Genomic DNA, 21,507 nt, shown 5'->3' with positions numbered 1-21,507 from the left:
CCCAGCCAGCCTGCCTGTCACCCTCCCAGCCTGTCTCCCTCCCTCCCAGCCTGTCTCCCTCCCAGCCAGCCTGCCTGTCTCCCTCCCAGCCAGCCTGCCTGTCTCCCTCCCAGCCTGCCAGCCTGTCTCCCTCCCAGCCTGCCAGCCTGTCTCCCTCCCAGCCTGCCAGCCTGTCTCCCTCCCAGCCTGCCAGCCAGGTCTCCCTCCCTCCCAGCCTGCCTGTTTCCCTCCCTCCCTCCCAGCCTGTCTCCCTCCCAGCCAGCCTGCCTGTCTCCCTCCCAGCCAGCCTGCCTGTCTCCCTCCCTCCCAGCCTGTCTCCCTCCCAGCCAGCCTGCCTGTCTCCCTCCCAGCCAGCCTGCCTGTCACCCTCCCAGCCTGTCTCCCTCCCTCCCAGCCTGTCTCCCTCCCAGCCAGCCTGCCTGTCTCCCTCCCAGCCAGCCTGCCTGTCTCCCTCCCAGCCTGCCAGCCTGTCTCCTCCCAGCCTGCCAGCCTGTCTCCCTCCCAGCCTGCCAGCCTGTCTCCCTCCCAGCCTGCCAGCCTGTCTCCCTCCCTCCCAGCCTGCCAGCCTGTCTCCCTCCCTCCCAGCCTGCCAGCCTGTCTCCCTCCCTCCCAGCCTGCCAGCCTGTCTCCCTCCCTCCCAGCCTGCCAGCCTGTCTCCCTCCCTCCCAGCCTGCCAGCCTGTCTCCCTCCCTCCCAGCCTGTCTCCCTCCCTCCCAGCCTGTCTCCCTCCCTCCCAGCCTGTCTCCCTCCCTCCCAGCCTCCCAGCCTCCCTCCCAGACATATGCCTCTCCCTCCCACTAGAAAAGAGTTACAGGTCTGTAGACTGCTCTATTCGCAGGGGAAAGAAGCTGAAAAAGTTTTCAAGATATTCAGGTCTTCTGTGGAGGATCAGAATGATGATGAGATTGTTATGGGTGAACTGGACAATTATTTAGTGCTCAAAGTGAACACTATCCATGAAAGAGCCCGCTTTCATCAGCGCACCCACAAGCCCGCGGAAACCCCCGAGAGGTACATCAGAAGCGTACACCAGATAGATGTTACATGGCTTTCAACACTGCCAAGAACTGGAATATCCAGGACAGGTTGGTCACAGGGAGATGTCCGAGAAGCTTCAACAAACGTCTGACTTGACACTCGACCAAGCGGTAGAGCTTGTGAGGCAGTCAGAGCAAGCCGAGGGACAGCTCAGTGAAGTAGCATACAAACGAGCGGTGCACAATGACAAACAGAGACACAGAAATGGACAAAAAACTAAGGGGATGAAACAAAATGACACAATGTGAACAGGATGCTTCAGATGTGGTAAGGCACATGATAAAGAGGACAGATGTGCTGCTAAGAACGCCGCAACTGTAGGAAGCTAGGGCATTTTCGCAGTCGTTTGTCGCCACCGTGTGGTCAAAGAGGTTACAGCGCCCAACGAGAGAGGATGAGAGGGCGAGTTCCATTTCCTGGGAGTCACAGATGTTGATGACTAAAACGACGACGGTGAAACTGCAAATAAAAGGTACTACAACAGACTTTAAGATTGACACAGGGGCAGATACAAGTGTCATATCAGAAAATACTTAGCACACTGAAAAACATGCCACCACTGAAAAGTAACTAAACCAGACAGGCCAGGGAAGAAACTGGGCTACTTTACAGATACTACTGAACCGGATGGGTCACTTTACAGATACTACTGAACCGTATGGGTCACTTTACAGATACTACTGAACCGTATGGGTCACTTTACAGATACTACTGAACCGGATGGGCCACTTTACAGATACTACTGAACCGTATGGGTCACTTTACAGATACTACTGAACCGGATGGGTCACTTTACAGATACTACTGAACCGGATGGGTCACTTTACAGATACTACTGAACCGGATGGGTCACTTTACAGATACTACTGAACCGGATGGGTCACTTTACAGATACTACTGAACCGGATGGGTCACTTTACAGATACTACTGAACCGGATGGGTCACTTTACAGATACTACTGAACCGGATGGGTCACTTTACAGATACTACTGAACCGTATGGGTCACTTTACAGATACTACTGAACCGGATGGGTCACTTTACAGATACTACTGAACCGGATGGGTCACTTTACAGATACTACTGAACCGGATGGGTCACTTTACAGATACTACTGAGCCGGATGGGCCACTTTACAGATACTACTGAACCGGATGGGTCACTTTACAGATACTACTGAACCGGATGGGTCACTTTACAGATACTACTGAACCGTATGGGTCACTTTACAGATACTACTGAACCGGATGGGTCACTTTACAGATACTACTGAACCGGATGGGTCACTTTACAGATACTACTGAACCGTATGATCTATCACGGTCCAAACACATCAAGTTTGGAGTCGTGTTTAGCTATGCAGTCGTGGGTGGACAGGGAGTACAGGAGGGGAATAAGCACGCACCCCTGAGGGGCTCCAGTGTTCAGGATCAGAGTAGCAAATATAAAAATATATTTTGACTTCTTCTAACCGTCCGGATTACTGTCCCACTCCTTGAAAGCGGCAGCTCCAGCCTTTAGCTCAGTACGAATGTTGCCTGTAAACTCTGCAAAAAAATGAACGTCCTCTCACTGTCAACTGTGTTTATTTTCAGCAAACTTAACGTGTGTAAATATTTGAAAGGGGGGGGGGGTGTCAAAATCAAAAGTAACAGTCAGTATCTGGTGTGGCCACCAGCTGCATTAAATACTGCAGGGAATCTCCTCCTCATGGACTGCACCAGATTTGCCAGTTCTTGCTGTGAGATGTTACCCCACTCTTCCACCAAGGCACCTGCAAGTTCCCAGACATTTCTGGGGGGAATGGCCCTAGCCCTCACCCTCCGATCCAACAGGTCCCAGACGTGCTCAATGGGATAGAGATCCGGGCTCTTCGCTGGCCATGGCAGAACACTGACACTCCTGTCTTGCAGGAAATCACGCACAGACAGAGTAGTATGGCTGGTGGCATTGTCATGCTGGAGGATCATGTCAGGATGAGCCTGCAGGAAGGGTACCACATGAGGGAGAAGGATGTCTTCCCTGTAACGCACAGCGTTGAGATTGCCTGCAATGACAACAAGCTCAGTCCGATGATGCTGTGACACACCGCCCCAGACCATGACGGACCCTCCACCTCCAAATCGATCCCGCTCCAAAGTACAGGCCTCGGTGTAACGCTCATTCCTTCGACGATAAACGCGAATCCGACCATCACCCCTGGTGAGACAAAACCGCGACTCGTCAGTGAAGAGTACTTTTTGCCAGTCCTGTCTGGTCCAGCGACGGTGGGTTTGTGCCCATAGGCGACGTTGTTGCCGGTGATGTCTGGCGAGGACCTGCCTTACAACAGGCCTACAAGCCCTCAGTCCAGCCTCTCTCAGCCTATTGCGGACAGTCTGAGCACTGATGGAGGGATTGTGCGTTCCTGGTGTAACTCGGGCAGTTGTTGTTGCCATCCTGTACCTGTCCCGCAGGTTTGATGTTCGGATGTACCGATCCTGTGCAGGTGTTTGTTACACGTGGTCTGCCACTGCGAGGACAATCAGCTGTCCATCCTGTCTCCCTGTAGCGCTGTCTTAGGCGTCTCACAGTACAGACATTGCAATTTATTGCCCTGGCCACATCTGCAGTCCTCATGACTCCTTGCAGCATGCTTAAGGCACGTTCACGCAGATGAGCAGGGACCCTGGGCATCTTTCTTTTGGTGTTTTTCAGAGTCAGTAGAAAGGCCTCTTTAGTGTCCTAAGTTTTCATAACTGTGACCTTAATTGCCTACCGTCTGTAAGCTGTTAGTGTCTTAACGACCGTTCCACAGGTGCATGTTCATTGATTGTTTATGGTTCATTGAACAAGCATGGGAAACAGTGTTTAAACCCTTTACAATGAAGATCTGTGAAGTTATTTGGATTTTTACAAATTTTTCTTTGAAAGACAGGGTCCTGAAAAAGGGACGTTTCTTTTTTTTGCTGAGTTTATGTCACTGTGGGGACTGCGTCGTCGATGTACTTATTAATGAATCCGGTGACTGATGTGGTACCCTCCCGGAACATATTCCAGTCTGTGCTAGCGAAACAGTCCTGTAGCTTAACGCAAAGCAAAGAGAGGCAGCGAAAGTAGATGGAACCCTGGCCAGGTGGGAAGGGTTAAGGCATGGGGTAGGTGGGGTAAAGGTTAGGGAGTACAGCTCTACCTGGGGTCTGTTCTTCGGGGTGCAACATTACTGAACTTTCTGATTATGTAGACAAGATTTTCTGTCGTGTAGAATTGGGGATCGTTTCACCTCCATGGGAAAATAATGGGATAAATACCCCATTTGACTAACACACAGAGAAAATACCTGTATGTTTCACCTCCATAAGAGAATAACGGGATATAAACCACTGTGGTCTTATAGTCTGCATCCCAGATGACACCCTATTCCCTACATAGTGCGCAACTACTGACCAGAGCACTACATAGTGCACAACTACTGACCAGAGCCCTACATAGTGCACAACTACTGACCAGAGCCCTACATAGTGCACAACTACTGACCAGAGCCCTACATAGAGCACAACTACTGACCAGAGCCCTACATAGTGCACAACTACTGACCAGAGCCCTACATAGTGCACAACTACTGACCAGAGCCCTACATAGTGCACAACTACTGACCAGAGCCCTACATAGTGCACAACTACTGACCAGAGCCCTACATAGTGCACAACTACTGACCAGAGCCTATACAGTATGTTGTGATCAGTAGAAGGCAATCTGGCCATATTACAACAGAGAGAAAAAGCGTTCAGTGGAAATGTAAACAGAGTTGTCCGGCCAGCTGAGAGGAGTTAAAACACACAGAGAGAGAGCTGGTGATTGTACCTGTGCCAGACCTTTTAAACCGAATCATCTGTGAACGACGCCACGCAGACTTTTTATGACTGTAATAATATTAGAGCATCCAACTCCTCATCTGCTGAGCAGACCGTAGGGAGAACCAAGTCCTCATCTGCTGAGCAGACCGTAGGGAGAACCATCTCCTCATCTGCTGAGCAGACCGTAGGGAGAACCAAGTCCTCATCTGCTGAGCAGACCGTAGGGAGAACCAACTCCTCATCTGCTGAGCAGACCGTAGGGAGAACCATCTCCTCATCTGCTGAGCAGACCGTAGGGAGAACCAAGTCCTCATCTGCTGAGCAGACCGTAGGGAGAACCAAGTCCTCATCTGCTGAGCAGACCGTAGGGAGAACCAACTCCTCATCTGCTGAGCAGAGGAAGAGGAAGACTGAAACCAAACCTGAAAGCCTAATAGTTGTAGAAAGACAGAACGGTGATGTACCTTTGAACCTCTCCAGCAGGTGTCGTCCCACGTACCAGCAGGCCGTCTCAAAGTTGGGGAACGGAGTCAGACAGTTGACCTTTAGACGCTTCTCCACCTCGTACGCTCTGGAGAGGAAAACACACTTTTAACTATTTTTTAAAGGGATAGTTCACCTAAAATAACATATTGGTTTCCTGACCCTGTAAGCAGTCTATGGACAAGATATGACAGCAATCCATGCTGTGGTTTAGTTTCTCTGGCACGGTTTCCACATGCTAACATTTTAGCATTTGTAGCACAAATCCCATTCAAGTCATGGGACCAATATGAGCATTTCTTCATGAGCGTTAATGAAAAACTAGGCCAAATCAGGAAGTGAAGTTGACCTTTAAAGCTACAGTCTTAGCTACAGGAGGTCCTCATTGATACTAATGATGTGCTCACCTCATCTGCATCTCAACACTCAGGTTGTGGACAAAGTGTCCAGAAAAGGCCAGAGTGTCCACTGGAGTCAGCACAGCGTTGATCCAACCTGGGAACAGAATACACACATTACATACACACCCACACAGAATACACACTATATACACACATTACATACACACCCACACAGAATACACACTATATACACACTAACACAGAATACACACTATATACACACTAACACAGAATACACACTATATACACACATTACATACACACCCACACAGAATACACACTATATACACACATTACATACACACCCACACAGAATACACACTATATACACACTAACACAGAATACACACTATATACACACTAACACAGAATACACACTATATACACACATTACATACACACCCACACAGAATACACACATTACATACACACCCACACAGAATACACACACACACAGAATACACACATTACATACACACATTACATACACACCCACACAGAATACACACTATATACACACACACACAGAATACACACATTACATACACACATTACATACACACCCACACATAATACACACATTACATACACACCCACACAGAATACACACATTACATACACACCCACACAGAATACACACTAACACAGAATACACACATTACATACACACATTACCCACACAGAATACACACATTATATACACACTAACACATTATACACACTAACACATTACACACTAACACATTACACACACATTACATACACACTAACACAGTATACACACATTATATACACACTAACACAGTATACACACATTATATACACACTAACACAGTATACACACATTATATACACTTCTATTCCCAATGTGACAACATCAGAACAGGTCTGATTCTATTCCCAATGTGACAACATCAGAACAGGTCTGATTCTATTCCCAATGTGACAACATCAGAACAGGTCTGATTCTATTCCCAATGTGACAACATCAGAACAGGTCTGATTCTATTCCCAATGTGACAACATCAGAACAGGTCTGATTCTATTCCCAATGTGACAACATCAGAACAGGTCTGATTCTATTCCCAATGTGACAACATCAGAACAGGTCTGATTCTATTCCCAATGTGACTGTGAGAATAACTAAATTTAGCCCTGATCAGATTTCTGATTCTGATGTGATGGTTTGAAGATTTCTTGTCCCTGCTTCAGAGTGCACTAACCTGAGGGTATGAATAGGGTCTGCCCCTGCTTCAGAGTGCACTAACCTGAGGGTATGAATAGGGTCTGCCCCTGCTTCAGAGTGCACTAACCTGAGGGTATGAATAGGGTCTGTCCCTGCTTCAGAGTGCACTAACCTGAGGGTATGAATAGGGTCTGCCCCTGCTTCAGAGTGCACTAACCTGAGGGTATGAATAGGGTCTGTCCCTGCTTCAGAGTGCACTAACCTGAGGGTATGAATAGGGTCTGCCCCTGCTTCAGAGTGCACTAACCTGAGGGTATGAATAGGGTCTGCCCCTGCTTCAGAGTGCACTAACCTGAGGGTATGAATAGGGTCTGTCCCTGCTTCAGAGTGCACTAACCTGAGGGTATGAATAGGGTCTGCCCCTGCTTCAGAGTGCACTAACCTGAGGGTATGAATAGGGTCTGTCCCTGCTTCAGAGTGCACTAACCTGAGGGTATGAATAGGGTCTGCCCCTGCTTCAGAGTGCACTAACCTGAGGGTATGAATAGGGTCTGTCCCTGCTTCAGAGTGCACTAACCTGAGGGTATGAATAGGGTCTGTCCCTGCTTCAGAGTGCACTAACCTGAGGGTATGAATAGGGTCTGCCCCTGCTTCAGAGTGCATTAACCTGAGGGTATGAATAGGGTCTGTCCCTGCTTCAGAGTGCACTAACCTGAGGGTATGAATAGGGTCTGCCCCTGCTTCAGAGTGCACTAACCTGAGGGTATGAATAGGGTCTGCCCCTGCTTCAGAGTACATTTGTAACACTTGTCCACCTGGTCGGCGAAGAACATCTCAGTGTGATTGGCTGAGGACCTCCAGCGCTCGTACAGCGATAGGTTGGCTGACGTGGGCTTGATCAGGAAGAAGATCTTCTCTCCCTGGAAACAACAACATGAAGACAGAACAAGAGCTGTAGCAGCGCTGATCTGGGATCAGGTCCCCCTCTGGAAACAACAACATGAAGACAGAACAAGAGCTGATCTGGGATCAGGTCCCCCCCTGTTCATGTAATCTTATTCATTATGATCTAAAAGGAAACACTGATCCTAGATCAGCAGCCCAACTCGGAGACATTGTGTGAATACATGCCCAGAACTCGTTCATATTCATTCTACGGCTAATTTCATTCTTGCTACGAAGTAATGTTTTCTAATACACCTCGAGTATTCTTCCTTGAGAAGTGCATTGGAAAAGGTGTACATTTCCCATTGAACGCGGAACGAGGGACAGCTCAGTTTGTTGTTTTGGAAAGTTTTGAAAGTCTATTGAACAAGTTTAGTTACCAGCTAGCTACCTTTAGAGTTTGGATCCAGTGACGCGGATGGCATCAGTTGCTGGGACCCGTTGGAAGGTTCACCTTCCAACAGGACAACGACCCTAAGCACACAGCCAAGACAACGCAGGAGTGGCTTCGGGACAAGTCTCTAAATGTCCGTTGTGGTCCAGCCAAAGCCCGGACTTGAACCCGATCAAACAGCAACACTCCCCATCCAACCTGACAGAGCTTGAGAGGATCTGCAGAGAAGAATGGGAGAAACTCCCCAAATACAGGTGTGCCAAGCTTGTAGCGTCATACCCAAGAAGACTCGAGGCTGTAATCGCTGACAAAGGTGCTTCAATAAAGTACTGAGTAAAGGGTCTGAATACTTATGTAAATTTGATCATTCAGTTTGTCTAAAAACTTGTTTTTCAACTGTAGATTCAATGGTTGTAAAGATGGGGAGAGGTCTGTCCGTAATAAAGAGATGCTCTGCTTTTTTGACACCACAAAGCAGGTCCTGCAGGCTCTAGTTTAGTCTAGTCTTGATTATTGTCCAGTCATGTGGTCCAGTTCTGTTAAGAAAGACTGCAGCTGGTCCAGAACAGAGCGCCACGTCTTGCTCTTCATTGTAATCAGAGGGCTGATATAAATACTATGGATGTCAGTCTCTCTTGGCTAAGAGTTGAGGAGAGACTGACTGCATCACTTCTTGTTTTTATAAGAAACATTCATGTGTTGGAAATGCAAATTTTTTTTGCATAGTCAACTAACACACACGTGGCGTCCTACCTGGATAAATAAGGTTATTAACCGGGTCCTACCTGGATTAATAAGGTTATTAACCGGGTTCTACCTGGATTAATAAGGTTATTAACCGGGTCCTACCTGGATATATAAGGTTATTAACCGGGTCCTACCTGGATAAATAAGGTTATTAACCGGGTCCTACCTGGATAATAAGGTTATTAACCAGGTCCTACCTGGATAAATAAGGTTATTAACCGGGTCCTACCTGGATTAATAAGGTTATTAACCGGGTCCTACCTGGATAAATAAGGTTATTAACCGGGTCCTACCTGGATAATAAGGTTATTAACCAGGTCCTACCTGGATAAATAAGGTTATTAACCGGGTCCTACCTGGATTAATAAGGTTATTAACCGGGTCCTACCTGGATTAATAAGGTTATTAACCGGGTCCTACCTGGATAAATAAGGTTATTAACCGGGTCCTACCTGGATAAATAAGGTTATTAACCGGGTCCTACCTGGATAAATAAGGTTATTAACCGGGTCCTACCTGGATAAATAAGGTTATTAACCGGGTCCTACCTGGATAAATAAGGTTATTAACCGGGTCCTACCTGGATTAATAAGGTTATTAACCGGGTCCTACCTGGATAAATAAGGTTATTAACCGGGTCCTACCTGGATAAATAAGGTTATTAACCGGGTCCTACCTTGATAAATAAGGTTATTAACCGGGTCCTACCTGGATAAATAAGGTTATTAACCGGGTCCTACCTGGATAAATAAGGTTATTAACCGGGTCCTACCTGGATAAATAAGGTTATTAACCGGGTCCTACCTGGATTAATAAGGTTATTAACCGGGTCCTACCTTGATAAATAAGGTTATTAACCGGGTCCTACCTGGATAAATAAGGTTATTAACCGGGTCCTACCTGGATAAATAAGGTTATTAACCGGTCCTACTTGGATAAATAAGGTTGTTAACCGGGTCCTACCTTGAGGATGTGGTACCACACGGAGGCCCCCCCACACTCGATGTGGAAGTCCGTGTAGCTGTCTTTAACGCCGACCAAACAGTACTTAGAGACTTTGGGTTTCCCCAGGAGAGCATCATCTGGCCAGTAGTTCTCTACCCATGACAACCTCCGCACAATCTGAGGACTCTCCACTATACTGTCCATCCTGAGAGACAGAGACATAATGTTATATAAACAGATCTGAGGACTGTCCATCCTGAGAGACAGAGACATAATGTTATCTGAGGTATCAGAGAAAGTCAGGAGAAGTGGTGTTGTGCTGCACCATGTGTATCATGAGAACAGGTGTCAGTGTACCTCTCAGGTGTGTGCCTACCTTTTGTCAGAGAACTCCAGGTTGATAATGTTTAACACTTTCTTCCTGTTGGTGCTGTAGTAGTAATCTACAAAGTCCTTCAGCTTCATCTTACTGTCAGTCTGCTTGGTCACATCTATCACATCCACACCCACGTCTGGACCTGGGAGTGATTAATAAAAAACAGTTTCAATGTAACTTAAATACACATACAAGACACGAGGAAAATCAATAGTGAGCAGGTCTTTAAATGGCAATGAGTTGATGAGATGTGATGCTAACTAGGCTGCTCATTATACAGCAGTAGAAGATGTGATGCTAACTAGGCTGCTCAGTATACAGCAGTAGAAGATGTGATGCTAACTAGGCTGCTCAGTATACAGCAGTAGAGATGTGATGCTAACTAGGCTGCTCAGTATACAGCAGTACCAGATGTGATGCTAACTAGGCTGCTCATTATACAGCAGTAGAAGATGTGATGCTAACTAGGCTGCTCAGTATACAGCAGTACCAGATGTGATGCTAACTAGGCTGCTCAGTATACAGCAGTACCAGATGTGATGCTAACTAGGCTGCTCAGTATACAGCAGTAGAAGATGTGATGCTAACTAGGCTGCTCAGTATACAGCAGTACCAGATGTGTTGCTAACTAGGCTGCTCAGTATACAGCAGTAGAAGATGTGATGCTAACTAGGCTGCTCAGTATACAGCAGTAGAAGATGTGATGCTAACTAGGCTGCTCAGTATACAGCAGTACCAGATGTGATGCTAACTAGGCTGCTCATTATACAGCAGTAGAAGATGTGATGCTAACTAGGCTGCTCAGTATACAGCAGTACCAGATGTGTTGCTAACTAGGCTGCTCAGTAAACAGCAGTAGAAGATGTGATGCTAACTAGGCTGCTCAGTATACAGCAGTAGAAGATGTGATGCTAACTAGGCTGCTCAGTATACAGCAGTAGAAGATGTGATGCTAACTAGGCTGCTCAGTATACAGCAGTACCAGATGTGATGCTAACTAGGCTGCTCAGTATACAGCAGTACCAGATGTGATGCTAACTAGGCTGCTCAGTATACAGCAGTAGAAGTACCAGATGTGTTGCTAACTAGGCTGCTCAGTATACAGCAGTATCAGATGTGATGCTAACTAGGCTGCTCAGTATACAGCAGTAGCAGATGTGATGCTAACTAGGCTGCTTAGTATACAGCAGTAAAAGTACCAGATGTGATGCTAACTAGGCTGCTCAGTATACAGCAGTAAAATAGCAGATGTGATGCTAACTAGGCTGCTCAGTATACAGCAGTAGAAGATGTGATGCTAACTAGGCTGCTCAGTATACAGCAGTACCAGATGTGATGCTAACTAGGCTGCTCAGTATACAGCAGTAGAAGTACCAGATGTGATGCTAACTAGGCTGCTCAGTATACAGCAGTACCAGATGTGATGCTAACTAGGCTGCTCAGTATAAAGCAGTAGAAGATGTGATGCTAACTAGGCTGCTCAGTATACAGCAGTAGAAGATGTGACGCTAACTAGGCTGCTCAGTATACAGCAGTAGAAGATGTGATGCTAACTAGGCTGCTCAGTATACAGCAGTACCAGATGTGATGCTAACTAGGCTGCTCAGTATACAGCAGTAGAAGTAGCAGATGTGATGCTAACTAGGCTGCTCAGTATACAGCAGGGGAAGTACCAGATCTGATGCAAACTAGGCTGCTCAGTATACAGCAGTAGAAGATGTGATGCTAACTAGGCTGCTCAGTATACAGCAGTAGAAGTAGCAGATGTGATGCTAACTAGGCTGCTCAGTATACAGCAGTAGAAGTACCAGATGTGATGCTAACTAGGCTGCTCAGTATACAGCAGTAGAAGTACCAGATGTGATGCTAACTAGGCTGCTCAGTATACAGCAGTAGAAGTCACAGATGTGATGCTAACTAGGCTGCTCAGTATACAGCAGTAGAAGATGTGATGCTAACTAGGCTGCTCAGTATACAGCAGTAGAAGTAGCAGATGTGATGCTAACTAGGCTGCTCAGTATACAGCAGTACCAGATGTGATGCTAACTAGGCTGCTCAGTATACAGCAGTAGAAGATGTGATGCTAACTAGGCTGCTCAGTATACAGCAGTAGAGATGTGATGCTAACTAGGCTGCTCAGTATACAGCAGTACCAGATGTGATGCTAACTAGGCTGCTCAGTATACAGCAGTAGAAGTACCAGATGTGTTGCTAACTAGGCTGCTCAGTATACAGCAGTACCAGATGTGATGCTAACTAGGCTGCTCAGTATACAGCAGTAGACAGCAGTAGAAGATGTGATGCTAACTAGGCTGCTCAGTATACAGAGGTACCAGATGTGATGCTAACTAGGCTGCTCAGTATACAGCAGTAGAAGATGTGATGCTAACTAGGCTGCTCAGTATACAGCAGTAGAAGTACCAGATGTGATGCTAACTAGGCTGCTCAGTATACAGCAGTACCAGATGTGATGCTAACTAGGCTGCTCAGTATACAGCAGTAGAAGATGTGATGCTAACTAGGCTGCTCAGTATACAGCAGTAGAAGATGTGATGCTAACTAGGCTGCTCAGTATACAGCAGTACCAGATGTGATGCTAACTAGGCTGCTCAGTATACAGCAGTAGAAGTAGCAGATGTGATGCTAACTAGGCTGCTCAGTATACAGCAGTAGAAGATGTGATGCTAACTAGGCTGCTCAGTATACAGCAGTAGAAGATGTGATGCTAACTAGGCTGCTCAGTATACAGCAGTACCAGATGTGATGCTAACTAGGCTGTTCAGTATACAGCAGTAGAAGATGTGATGCTAACTAGGCTGCTCAGTATACAGCAGTACCAGATGTGATGCTAACTAGGCTGCTCAGTATACAGCAGTACCAGATGTGTTGCTAACTAGGCTGCTCAGTACACAGCAGTAGAAGATGTGATGCTAACTAGGCTGCTCAGTATACAGCAGTAGAAGATGTGATGCTAACTAGGCTGCTCAGTATACAGCAGTACCAGATGTGATGCTAACTAGGCTGCTCAGTATACAGCAGTACCAGATGTGATGCTAACTAGGCTGCTCAGTATACAGCAGTAGAAGATGTGATGCTAACTAGGCTGCTCAGTATACAGCAGTAGAAGATGTGATGCTAACTAGGCTGCTCAGTATACAGCAGTAGAAGATGTGATGCTAACTAGGCTGCTATGTATACAGCAGTACCAGATGTGATGCTAACTAGGCTGCTCAGTATACAGCAGTACCAGATGTGATGCTAACTAGGCTGCTCAGTATACAGCAGTACCAGATGTGATGCTAACTAGGCTGCTCAGTATACAGCAGTACCAGATGTGATGCTAACTAGGCTGCTCAGTATACAGCAGTAGAAGATGTGATGCTAACTAGGCTGCTCAGTATACAGCAGTAGAAGATGTGTTGCTAACTAGGCTGCTCAGTATACAGCAGTAGAAGTACCAGATGTGATGCTAAATAGGCTGCTCAGTATACAGCAGTAGAAGATGTGATGCTAACTAGGCTGCTCAGTATACAGCAGTAGAAGTACCAGATGTGATGGCTCAGTATACAGCAGTAGAAGTACCAGATGTGATGCTAACTAGGCTGCTCAGTATACAGCAGTACCAGATGTGTTGCTAACTAGGCTGCTCAGTATACAGCAGTAGAAGTACCAGATGTGATGCTAACAAGGCTGCTCAGTATACAGCAGTACCAGATGTGTTGCTAACTAGGCTTCTCAGTATACAGCAGTAGAAGTAGCAGATGTGATGCTAACTAGGCTGCTCAGTATAGAGCAGTACCAGATGTGTTGCTAACTAGGCTGCTCAGTATACAGCAGTACCAGATGTGTTGCTAACTAGGCTGCTCAGTATACAGCAGTAGAAGTACCAGATGTGATGCTAACAAGGCTGCTCAGTATACAGCAGTACCAGATGCGTTGCTAACTAGGCTGCTCAGTATACAGCAGTAGAAGTAGCAGATGTGATGCTAACTAGGCTGCTCAGTATACAGCAGTAGAAGATGTGTTGCTAACTAGGCTGCTCAGTATACAGCAGTAGAAGTACCAGATGTGATGCTAACTAGGCTGCTCAGTATACAGCAGTAGAAGTAGCAGGTGTGATGCTAACTAGGCTGCTCAGTATACAGCAGTAGCAGATGTGTTGCTAACTAGGCTGCTCAGTATACAGCAGTAGAAGTACCAGATGTGATGCTAACTAGGCTGCTCAGTATACAGCAGTACCAGATGTGATGCTAACTAGGCTGCTCAGTATACAGCAGTACCAGATGTGATGCTAACTAGGCTGCTCAGTATACAGCAGTACCAGATGTGATGCTAACTAGGCTGCTCAGTATACAGCAGTAGAAGTACCAGATGTGTTGCTAACTAGGCTGCTCAGTATACAGCAGTAGAAGATGTGATGCTAACTAGGCTGCTCAGTATACAGCTGTAGAAGATGTGATGCTAACTAGGCTGCTCAGTATACAGCAGTACCAGATGTGTTGCTAACTAGGCTGTTCAGTATACAGCAGTAGAAGTACCAGATGTGATGCTAACTAGGCTGCTCAGTATACAGCAGTAGAAGTCGCAGATGTGATGCTAACTAGGCTGCTCAGTATACAGCAGTAGAAGATGTGATGCTAACTAGGCTGCTCAGTATACAGCAGTACCAGATGTGATGCTAACTAGGCTGCTCAGTATACAGCAGTACCAGATGTGATGCTAACTAGGCTGCTCAGTATACAGCAGTAGAAGTACCAGATGTGTTGCTAACTAGGCTGCTCAGTATAGAGCAGTAGCAGATGTGTTGCTAACTAGGCTGCTCAGTATACAGCAGAAACAGATGTGATGCTAACTAGGCTGCTCAGTATACAGCAGTAGAAGTACCAGATGTGTTGCTAACTAGGCTGCTCAGTATACAGCAGTACCAGATGTGATGCTAACTAGGCTGCTCAGTATACAGCAGTAGAAGATTTGATGCTAACTAGGCTGCTCAGTATACAGCAGTAGAAGATGTGATGCTAACTAGGCTGCTCAGTATACAGCAGTAGAAGTACCAGATGTGATGCTAACTAGGCTGCTCAGTATACAGCAGTACCAGATGTGATGCTAACTAGGCTGCTCAGTATACAGCAGTAGAAGATGTGATGCTAACTAGGCTGCTCAGTATACAGCAGTAGAAGATGTGTTGCTAACTAGGCTGCTCAGTATACAGCAGTAGAGGTACCAGATGTGATGCTAAATAGGCTGCTCAGTATACAGCAGTAGAAGATGTGATGCTAACTAGGCTGCTCAGTATACAGCAGTAGAAGTACCAGATGTGATGCTAACTAGGCTGCTCAGTATACAGCCGTACCAGATGTGATGCTAACTAGGCTGCTCAGTATACAGCAGTAGAAGATGTGATGCTAACTAGGCTGCTCAGTATACAGCAGTAGAAGATGTGATGCTAACTAGGCTGCTCAGTATACAGCAGTACCAGATGTGATGCTAACTAGGCTGTTCAGTATACAGCAGTACCAGATGTGATGCTAACTAGGCTGCTCAGTATACAGCAGTAGAAGATGTGATGCTAACTAGGCTGCTCAGTATACAGCAGTAGAAGATGTGATGCTAACTAGGCTGCTCAGTATACAGCAGTACCAGATGTGATGCTAACTAGGCTGCTCAGTATACAGCAGTAGAAGTACCAGATGTGATGCTAACTAGGCTGCTCAGTATACAGCAGTAGAAGTCGCAGATGTGATGCTAACTAGGCTGCTCAGTATACAGCAGTAGAAGATGTGATGCTAACTAGGCTGCTCAGTATACAGCAGTAGAAGTAGCAGATGTGATGCTAACTAGGCTGCTCAGTATACAGAAGTACCAGATGTGATGCTAACTAGGCTGCTCAGTATACAGCAGTAGAAGATGTGATGCTAACTAGGCTGCTCAGTATACAACAGTAGAGATGTGATGCTAACTAGGCTGCTCAGTATACAGCAGTACCAGATGTGATGCTAACTAGGCTGCTCAGTATACAGCAGTAGAAGTACCAGATGTGTTGCTAACTAGGCTGCTCAGTATACAGCAGTACCAGATGTGATGCTAACTAGGCTGCTCAGTATACAGCAGTAGACAGCAGTAGAAGATGTGATGCTAACTAGGCTGCTCAGTATACAGAGGTACCAGATGTGATGCTAACTAGGCTGCTCAGTATACAGCAGTAGAAGATGTGATGCTAACTAGGCTGCTCAGTATACAGCAGTAGAAGTACCAGATGTGATGCTAACTAGGCTGCTCAGTATACAGCAGTACCAGATGTGATGCTAACTAGGCTGCTCAGTATACAGCAGTAGAAGATGTGATGCTAACTAGGCTGCTCAGTATACAGCAGTAGAAGATGTGATGCTAACTAGGCTGCTCAGTATACAGCAGTACCAGATGTGATGCTAACTAGGCTGCTCAGTATACAGCAGTAGAAGTAGCAGATGTGATGCTAACTAGGCTGCTCAGTATACAGCAGTAGAAGATGTGATGCTAACTAGGCTGCTCAGTATACAGCAGTACCAGATGTGATGCTAACTAGGCTGTTCAGTATACAGCAGTAGAAGATGTGATGCTAACTAGGCTGCTATGTATACAGCAGTACCAGATGTGATGCTAACTAGGCTGCTCAGTATACAGCAGTACCAGATGTGATGCTAACTAGGCTGCTCAGTATACAGCAGTACCAGATGTGATGCTAACTAGGCTGCTCAGTATACAGCAGTACCAGATGTGATGCTAACTAGGCTGCTCAGTATACAGCAGTAGAAGATGTGATGCTAACTAGGCTGCTCAGTATACAGCAGTAGAAGATGTGTTGCTAACTAGGCTGCTCAGTATACAGCAGTAGAAGTACCAGATGTGATGCTAAATAGGCTGCTCAGTATACAGCAGTAGAAGATGTGATGCTAACTAGGCTGCTCAGTATACAGCAGTAGAAGTACCAGATGTGATGGCTCAGTATACAGCAGTAGAAGTACCAGATGTGATGCTAACTAGGCTGCTCAGTATACAGCAGTACCAGATGTGTTGCTAACTAGGCTGCTCAGTATACAGCAGTAGAAGTACCAGATGTGATGCTAACAAGGCTGCTCAGTATACAGCAGTACCAGATGTGTTGCTAACTAGGCTTCTCAGTATACAGCAGTAGAAGTAGCAGATGTGATGCTAACTAGGCTGCTCAGTATAGAGCAGTACCAGATGTGTTGCTAACTAGGCTGCTCAGTATACAGCAGTACCAGATGTGTTGCTAACTAGGCTGCTCAGTATACAGCAGTAGAAGTACCAGATGTGATGCTAACAAGGCTGCTCAGTATACAGCAGTACCAGATGCGTTGCTAACTAGGCTGCTCAGTATACAGCAGTAGAAGTAGCAGATGTGATGCTAACTAGGCTGCTCAGTATACAGCAGTAGAAGATGTGTTGCTAACTAGGCTGCTCAGTATACAGCAGTAGAAGTACCAGATGTGATGCTAACTAGGCTGCTCAGTATACAGCAGTAGAAGTAGCAGGTGTGATGCTAACTAGGCTGCTCAGTATACAGCAGTAGCAGATGTGTTGCTAACTAGGCTGCTCAGTATACAGCAGTAGAAGTACCAGATGTGATGCTAACTAGGCTGCTCAGTATACAGCAGTACCAGATGTGATGCTAACTAGGCTGCTCAGTATACAGCAGTACCAGATGTGATGCTAACTAGGCTGCTCAGTATACAGCAGTACCAGATGTGATGCTAACTAGGCTGCTCAGTATACAGCAGTAGAAGTACCAGATGTGTTGCTAACTAGGCTGCTCAGTATACAGCAGTAGAAGATGTGATGCTAACTAGGCTGCTCAGTATACAGCAGTAGAAGATGTGATGCTAACTAGGCTGCTCAGTATACAGCAGTACCAGATGTGTTGCTAACTAGGCTGTTCAGTATACAGCAGTAGAAGTACCAGATGTGATGCTAACTAGGCTGCTCAGTATACAGCAGTAGAAGTCGCAGATGTGATGCTAACTAGGCTGCTCAGTATACAGCAGTAGAAGATGTGATGCTAACTAGGCTGCTCAGTATACAGCAGTACCAGATGTGATGCTAACTAGGCTGCTCAGTATACAGCAGTACCAGATGTGATGCTAACTAGGCTGCTCAGTATACAGCAGTAGAAGTACCAGATGTGTTGCTAACTAGGCTGCTCAGTATAGAGCAGTAGCAGATGTGTTGCTAACTAGGCTGCTCAGTATACAGCAGAAACAGATGTGATGCTAACTAGGCTGCTCAGTATACAGCAGTAGAAGTACCAGATGTGTTGCTAACTAGGCTGCTCAGTATACAGCAGTACCAGATGTGATGCTAACTAGGCTGCTCAGTATACAGCAGTAGAAGATTTGATGCTAACTAGGCTGCTCAGTATACAGCAGTAGAAGATGTGATGCTAACTAGGCTGCTCAGTATACAGCAGTAGAAGTACCAGATGTGATGCTAACTAGGCTGCTCAGTATACAGCAGTACCAGATGTGATGCTAACTAGGCTGCTCAGTATACAGCAGTAGAAGATGTGATGCTAACTAGGCTGCTCAGTATACAGCAGTAGAAGATGTGTTGCTAACTAGGCTGCTCAGTATACAGCAGTAGAGGTACCAGATGTGATGCTAAATAGGCTGCTCAGTATACAGCAGTAGAAGATGTGATGCTAACTAGGCTGCTCAGTATACAGCAGTAGAAGTACCAGATGTGATGCTAACTAGGCTGCTCAGTATACAGCCGTACCAGATGTGATGCTAACTAGGCTGCTCAGTATACAGCAGTAGAAGATGTGATGCTAACTAGGCTGCTCAGTATACAGCAGTAGAAGATGTGATGCTAACTAGGCTGCTCAGTATACAGCAGTACCAGATGTGATGCTAACTAGGCTGTTCAGTATACAGCAGTACCAGATGTGATGCTAACTAGGCTGCTCAGTATACAGCAGTAGAAGATGTGATGCTAACTAGGCTGCTCAGTATACAGCAGTAGAAGATGTGATGCTAACTAGGCTGCTCAGTATACAGCAGTACCAGATGTGATGCTAACTAGGCTGCTCAGTATACAGCAGTAGAAGTACCAGATGTGATGCTAACTAGGCTGCTCAGTATACAGCAGTAGAAGTACCAGATGTGATGCTAACTAGGCTGCTCAGTATACAGCAGTAGAAGATGTGATGCTAACTAGGCTGCTCAGTATACAGCAGTAGAAGTAGCAGATGTGATGCTAACTAGGCTGCTCAGTATACAGAAGTACCAGATGTGATGCTAACTAGGCTGCTCAGTATACAGCAGTAGAAGATGTGATGCTAACTAGGCTGCTCAGTATACAACAGTAGAGATGTGATGCTAACTAGGCTGCTCAGTATACAGCAGTACCAGATGTGATGCTAACTAGGCTGCTCAGTATACAGCAGTAGAAGTACCAGATGTGTTGCTAACTAGGCTGCTCAGTATACAGCAGTACCAGATGTGATGCTAACTAGGCTGCTCAGTATACAGCAGTAGACAGCAGTAGAAGATGTGATGCTAACTAGGCTGCTCAGTATACAGAGGTACCAGATGTGATGCTAACTAGGCTGCTCAGTATACAGCAGTAGAAGATGTGATGCTAACTAGGCTGCTCAGTATACAGCAGTAGAAGTACCAGATGTGATGCTAACTAGGCTGCTCAGTATACAGCAGTACCAGATGTGATGCTAACTAGGCTGCTCAGTATACAGCAGTAGAAGATGTGATGCTAACTAGGCTGCTCAGTATACAGCAGTAGAAGATGTGATGCTAACTAGGCTGCTCAGTATACAGCAGTACCAGATGTGATGCTAACTAGGCTGCTCAGTATACAGCAGTAGAAGTAGCAGATGTGATGCTAACTAGGCTGCTCAGTATACAGCAGTAGAAGATGTGATGCTAACTAGGCTGCTCAGTATACAGCAGTACCAGATGTGATGCTAACTAGGCTGTTCAGTATACAGCAGTAGAAGATGTGATGCTAACTAGGCTGCTCAGTATACAGCAGTACCAGATGTGATGCTAACTAGGCTGCTCAGTATACAGCAGTACCAGATGTGTTGCTAACTAGGCTGCTCAGTACACAGCAGTAGAAGATGTGATGCTAACTAGGCTGCTCAGTATACAGCAGTAGAAGATGTGATGCTAACTAGGCTGCTCAGTATACAGCAGTACCAGATGTGATGCTAACTAGGCTGCTCAGTATACAGCAGTAGAAGATGTGATGCTAACTAGGCTGCTCAGTATACAGCAGTACCAGATGTGTTGCTAACTAGGCTGCTCAGTATACAGCAGTACCAGATGTGATGCTAACTAGGCTGCTCAGTATACAGCAGTAGAAGATGTGTTGCTAACTAGGCTGCTCAGTATACAGCAGTACCAGATGTGTTGCTAACTAGGCTGCTCAGTATACAGCAGTACCAGATGTGATGCTAACTAGGCTGCTCAGTATACAGCAGTAGAAGATGTGTTGCTAACTAGGCTGCTCAGTATACAGCAGTAGAAGTACCAGATGTGTTGCTAACTAGGCTGCTCAGTATACAGCAGTACCAGATGTGATGCTAACTAGGCTGCTCAGTATACAGCAGTACCAGATGTGATGCTAACTAGGCTGCTCAGTATACAGCAGTAGAAGATGTGATGCTAACTAGGCTGCTCAGTATACAGCAGTAGAAGATGTGTTGCTAACTAGGCTGCTCAGTATACAGCAGTAGAAGTACCAGATGTGATGCTAAATAGGCTGCTCAGTATACAGCAGTACCAGATGTGATGCTAACTAGGCTGCTCAGTATACAGCAGTAGAAGATGTGATGCTAACTAGGCTGCTCAGTATACAGCAGTAGAAGATGTGATGCTAACTAGGCTGCTCAGTATACAGCAGTACCAGATGTGATGCTAACTAGGCTGCTCAGTATACAGCAGTAGAAGTAGCAGATGTGATGCTAACTAGGCTGCTCAGTATACAGCAGTAGAAGATGTGATGCTAACTAGGCTGCTCAGTATACAGCAGTAGAAGATGTGATGCTAACTAGGCTGCTCAGTATACAGCAGTACCAGATGTGATGCTAACTAGGCTGTTCAGTATACAGCAGTAGAAGATGTGATGCTAACTAGGCT

At 46.1% G+C, this 21,507-nt stretch overlaps 1 protein-coding gene across 1 annotated transcript in view; it reads right to left on the bottom strand.

Annotated features, from left to right (window-relative positions):
- The window catches only part of phf2 (PHD finger protein 2), a 208,180-nt gene that overhangs the window by 92,837 nt on the left and 93,836 nt on the right, over positions 1-21,507 (bottom strand). The window contains exons 5-9 of the mRNA XM_045692003.1: positions 10,352-10,493; positions 9,994-10,180; positions 7,702-7,864; positions 5,765-5,852; positions 5,339-5,445 (exon numbers count right to left, since the gene is read on the bottom strand). Coding sequence (XP_045547959.1) covers positions 5,339-5,445; positions 5,765-5,852; positions 7,702-7,864; positions 9,994-10,180; positions 10,352-10,493 — 687 coding nt within the window. The remainder of the gene's footprint in view (positions 1-5,338; positions 5,446-5,764; positions 5,853-7,701; positions 7,865-9,993; positions 10,181-10,351; positions 10,494-21,507) is intronic.

The sequence above is a fragment of the Salmo salar genome, chromosome ssa12, assembly GCF_905237065.1.
Source record: "Salmo salar chromosome ssa12, Ssal_v3.1, whole genome shotgun sequence".
Lineage (NCBI taxonomy): Eukaryota > Metazoa > Chordata > Actinopteri > Salmoniformes > Salmonidae > Salmo > Salmo salar.
This window is presented reverse-complemented; position numbering and strand designations above follow the sequence as displayed.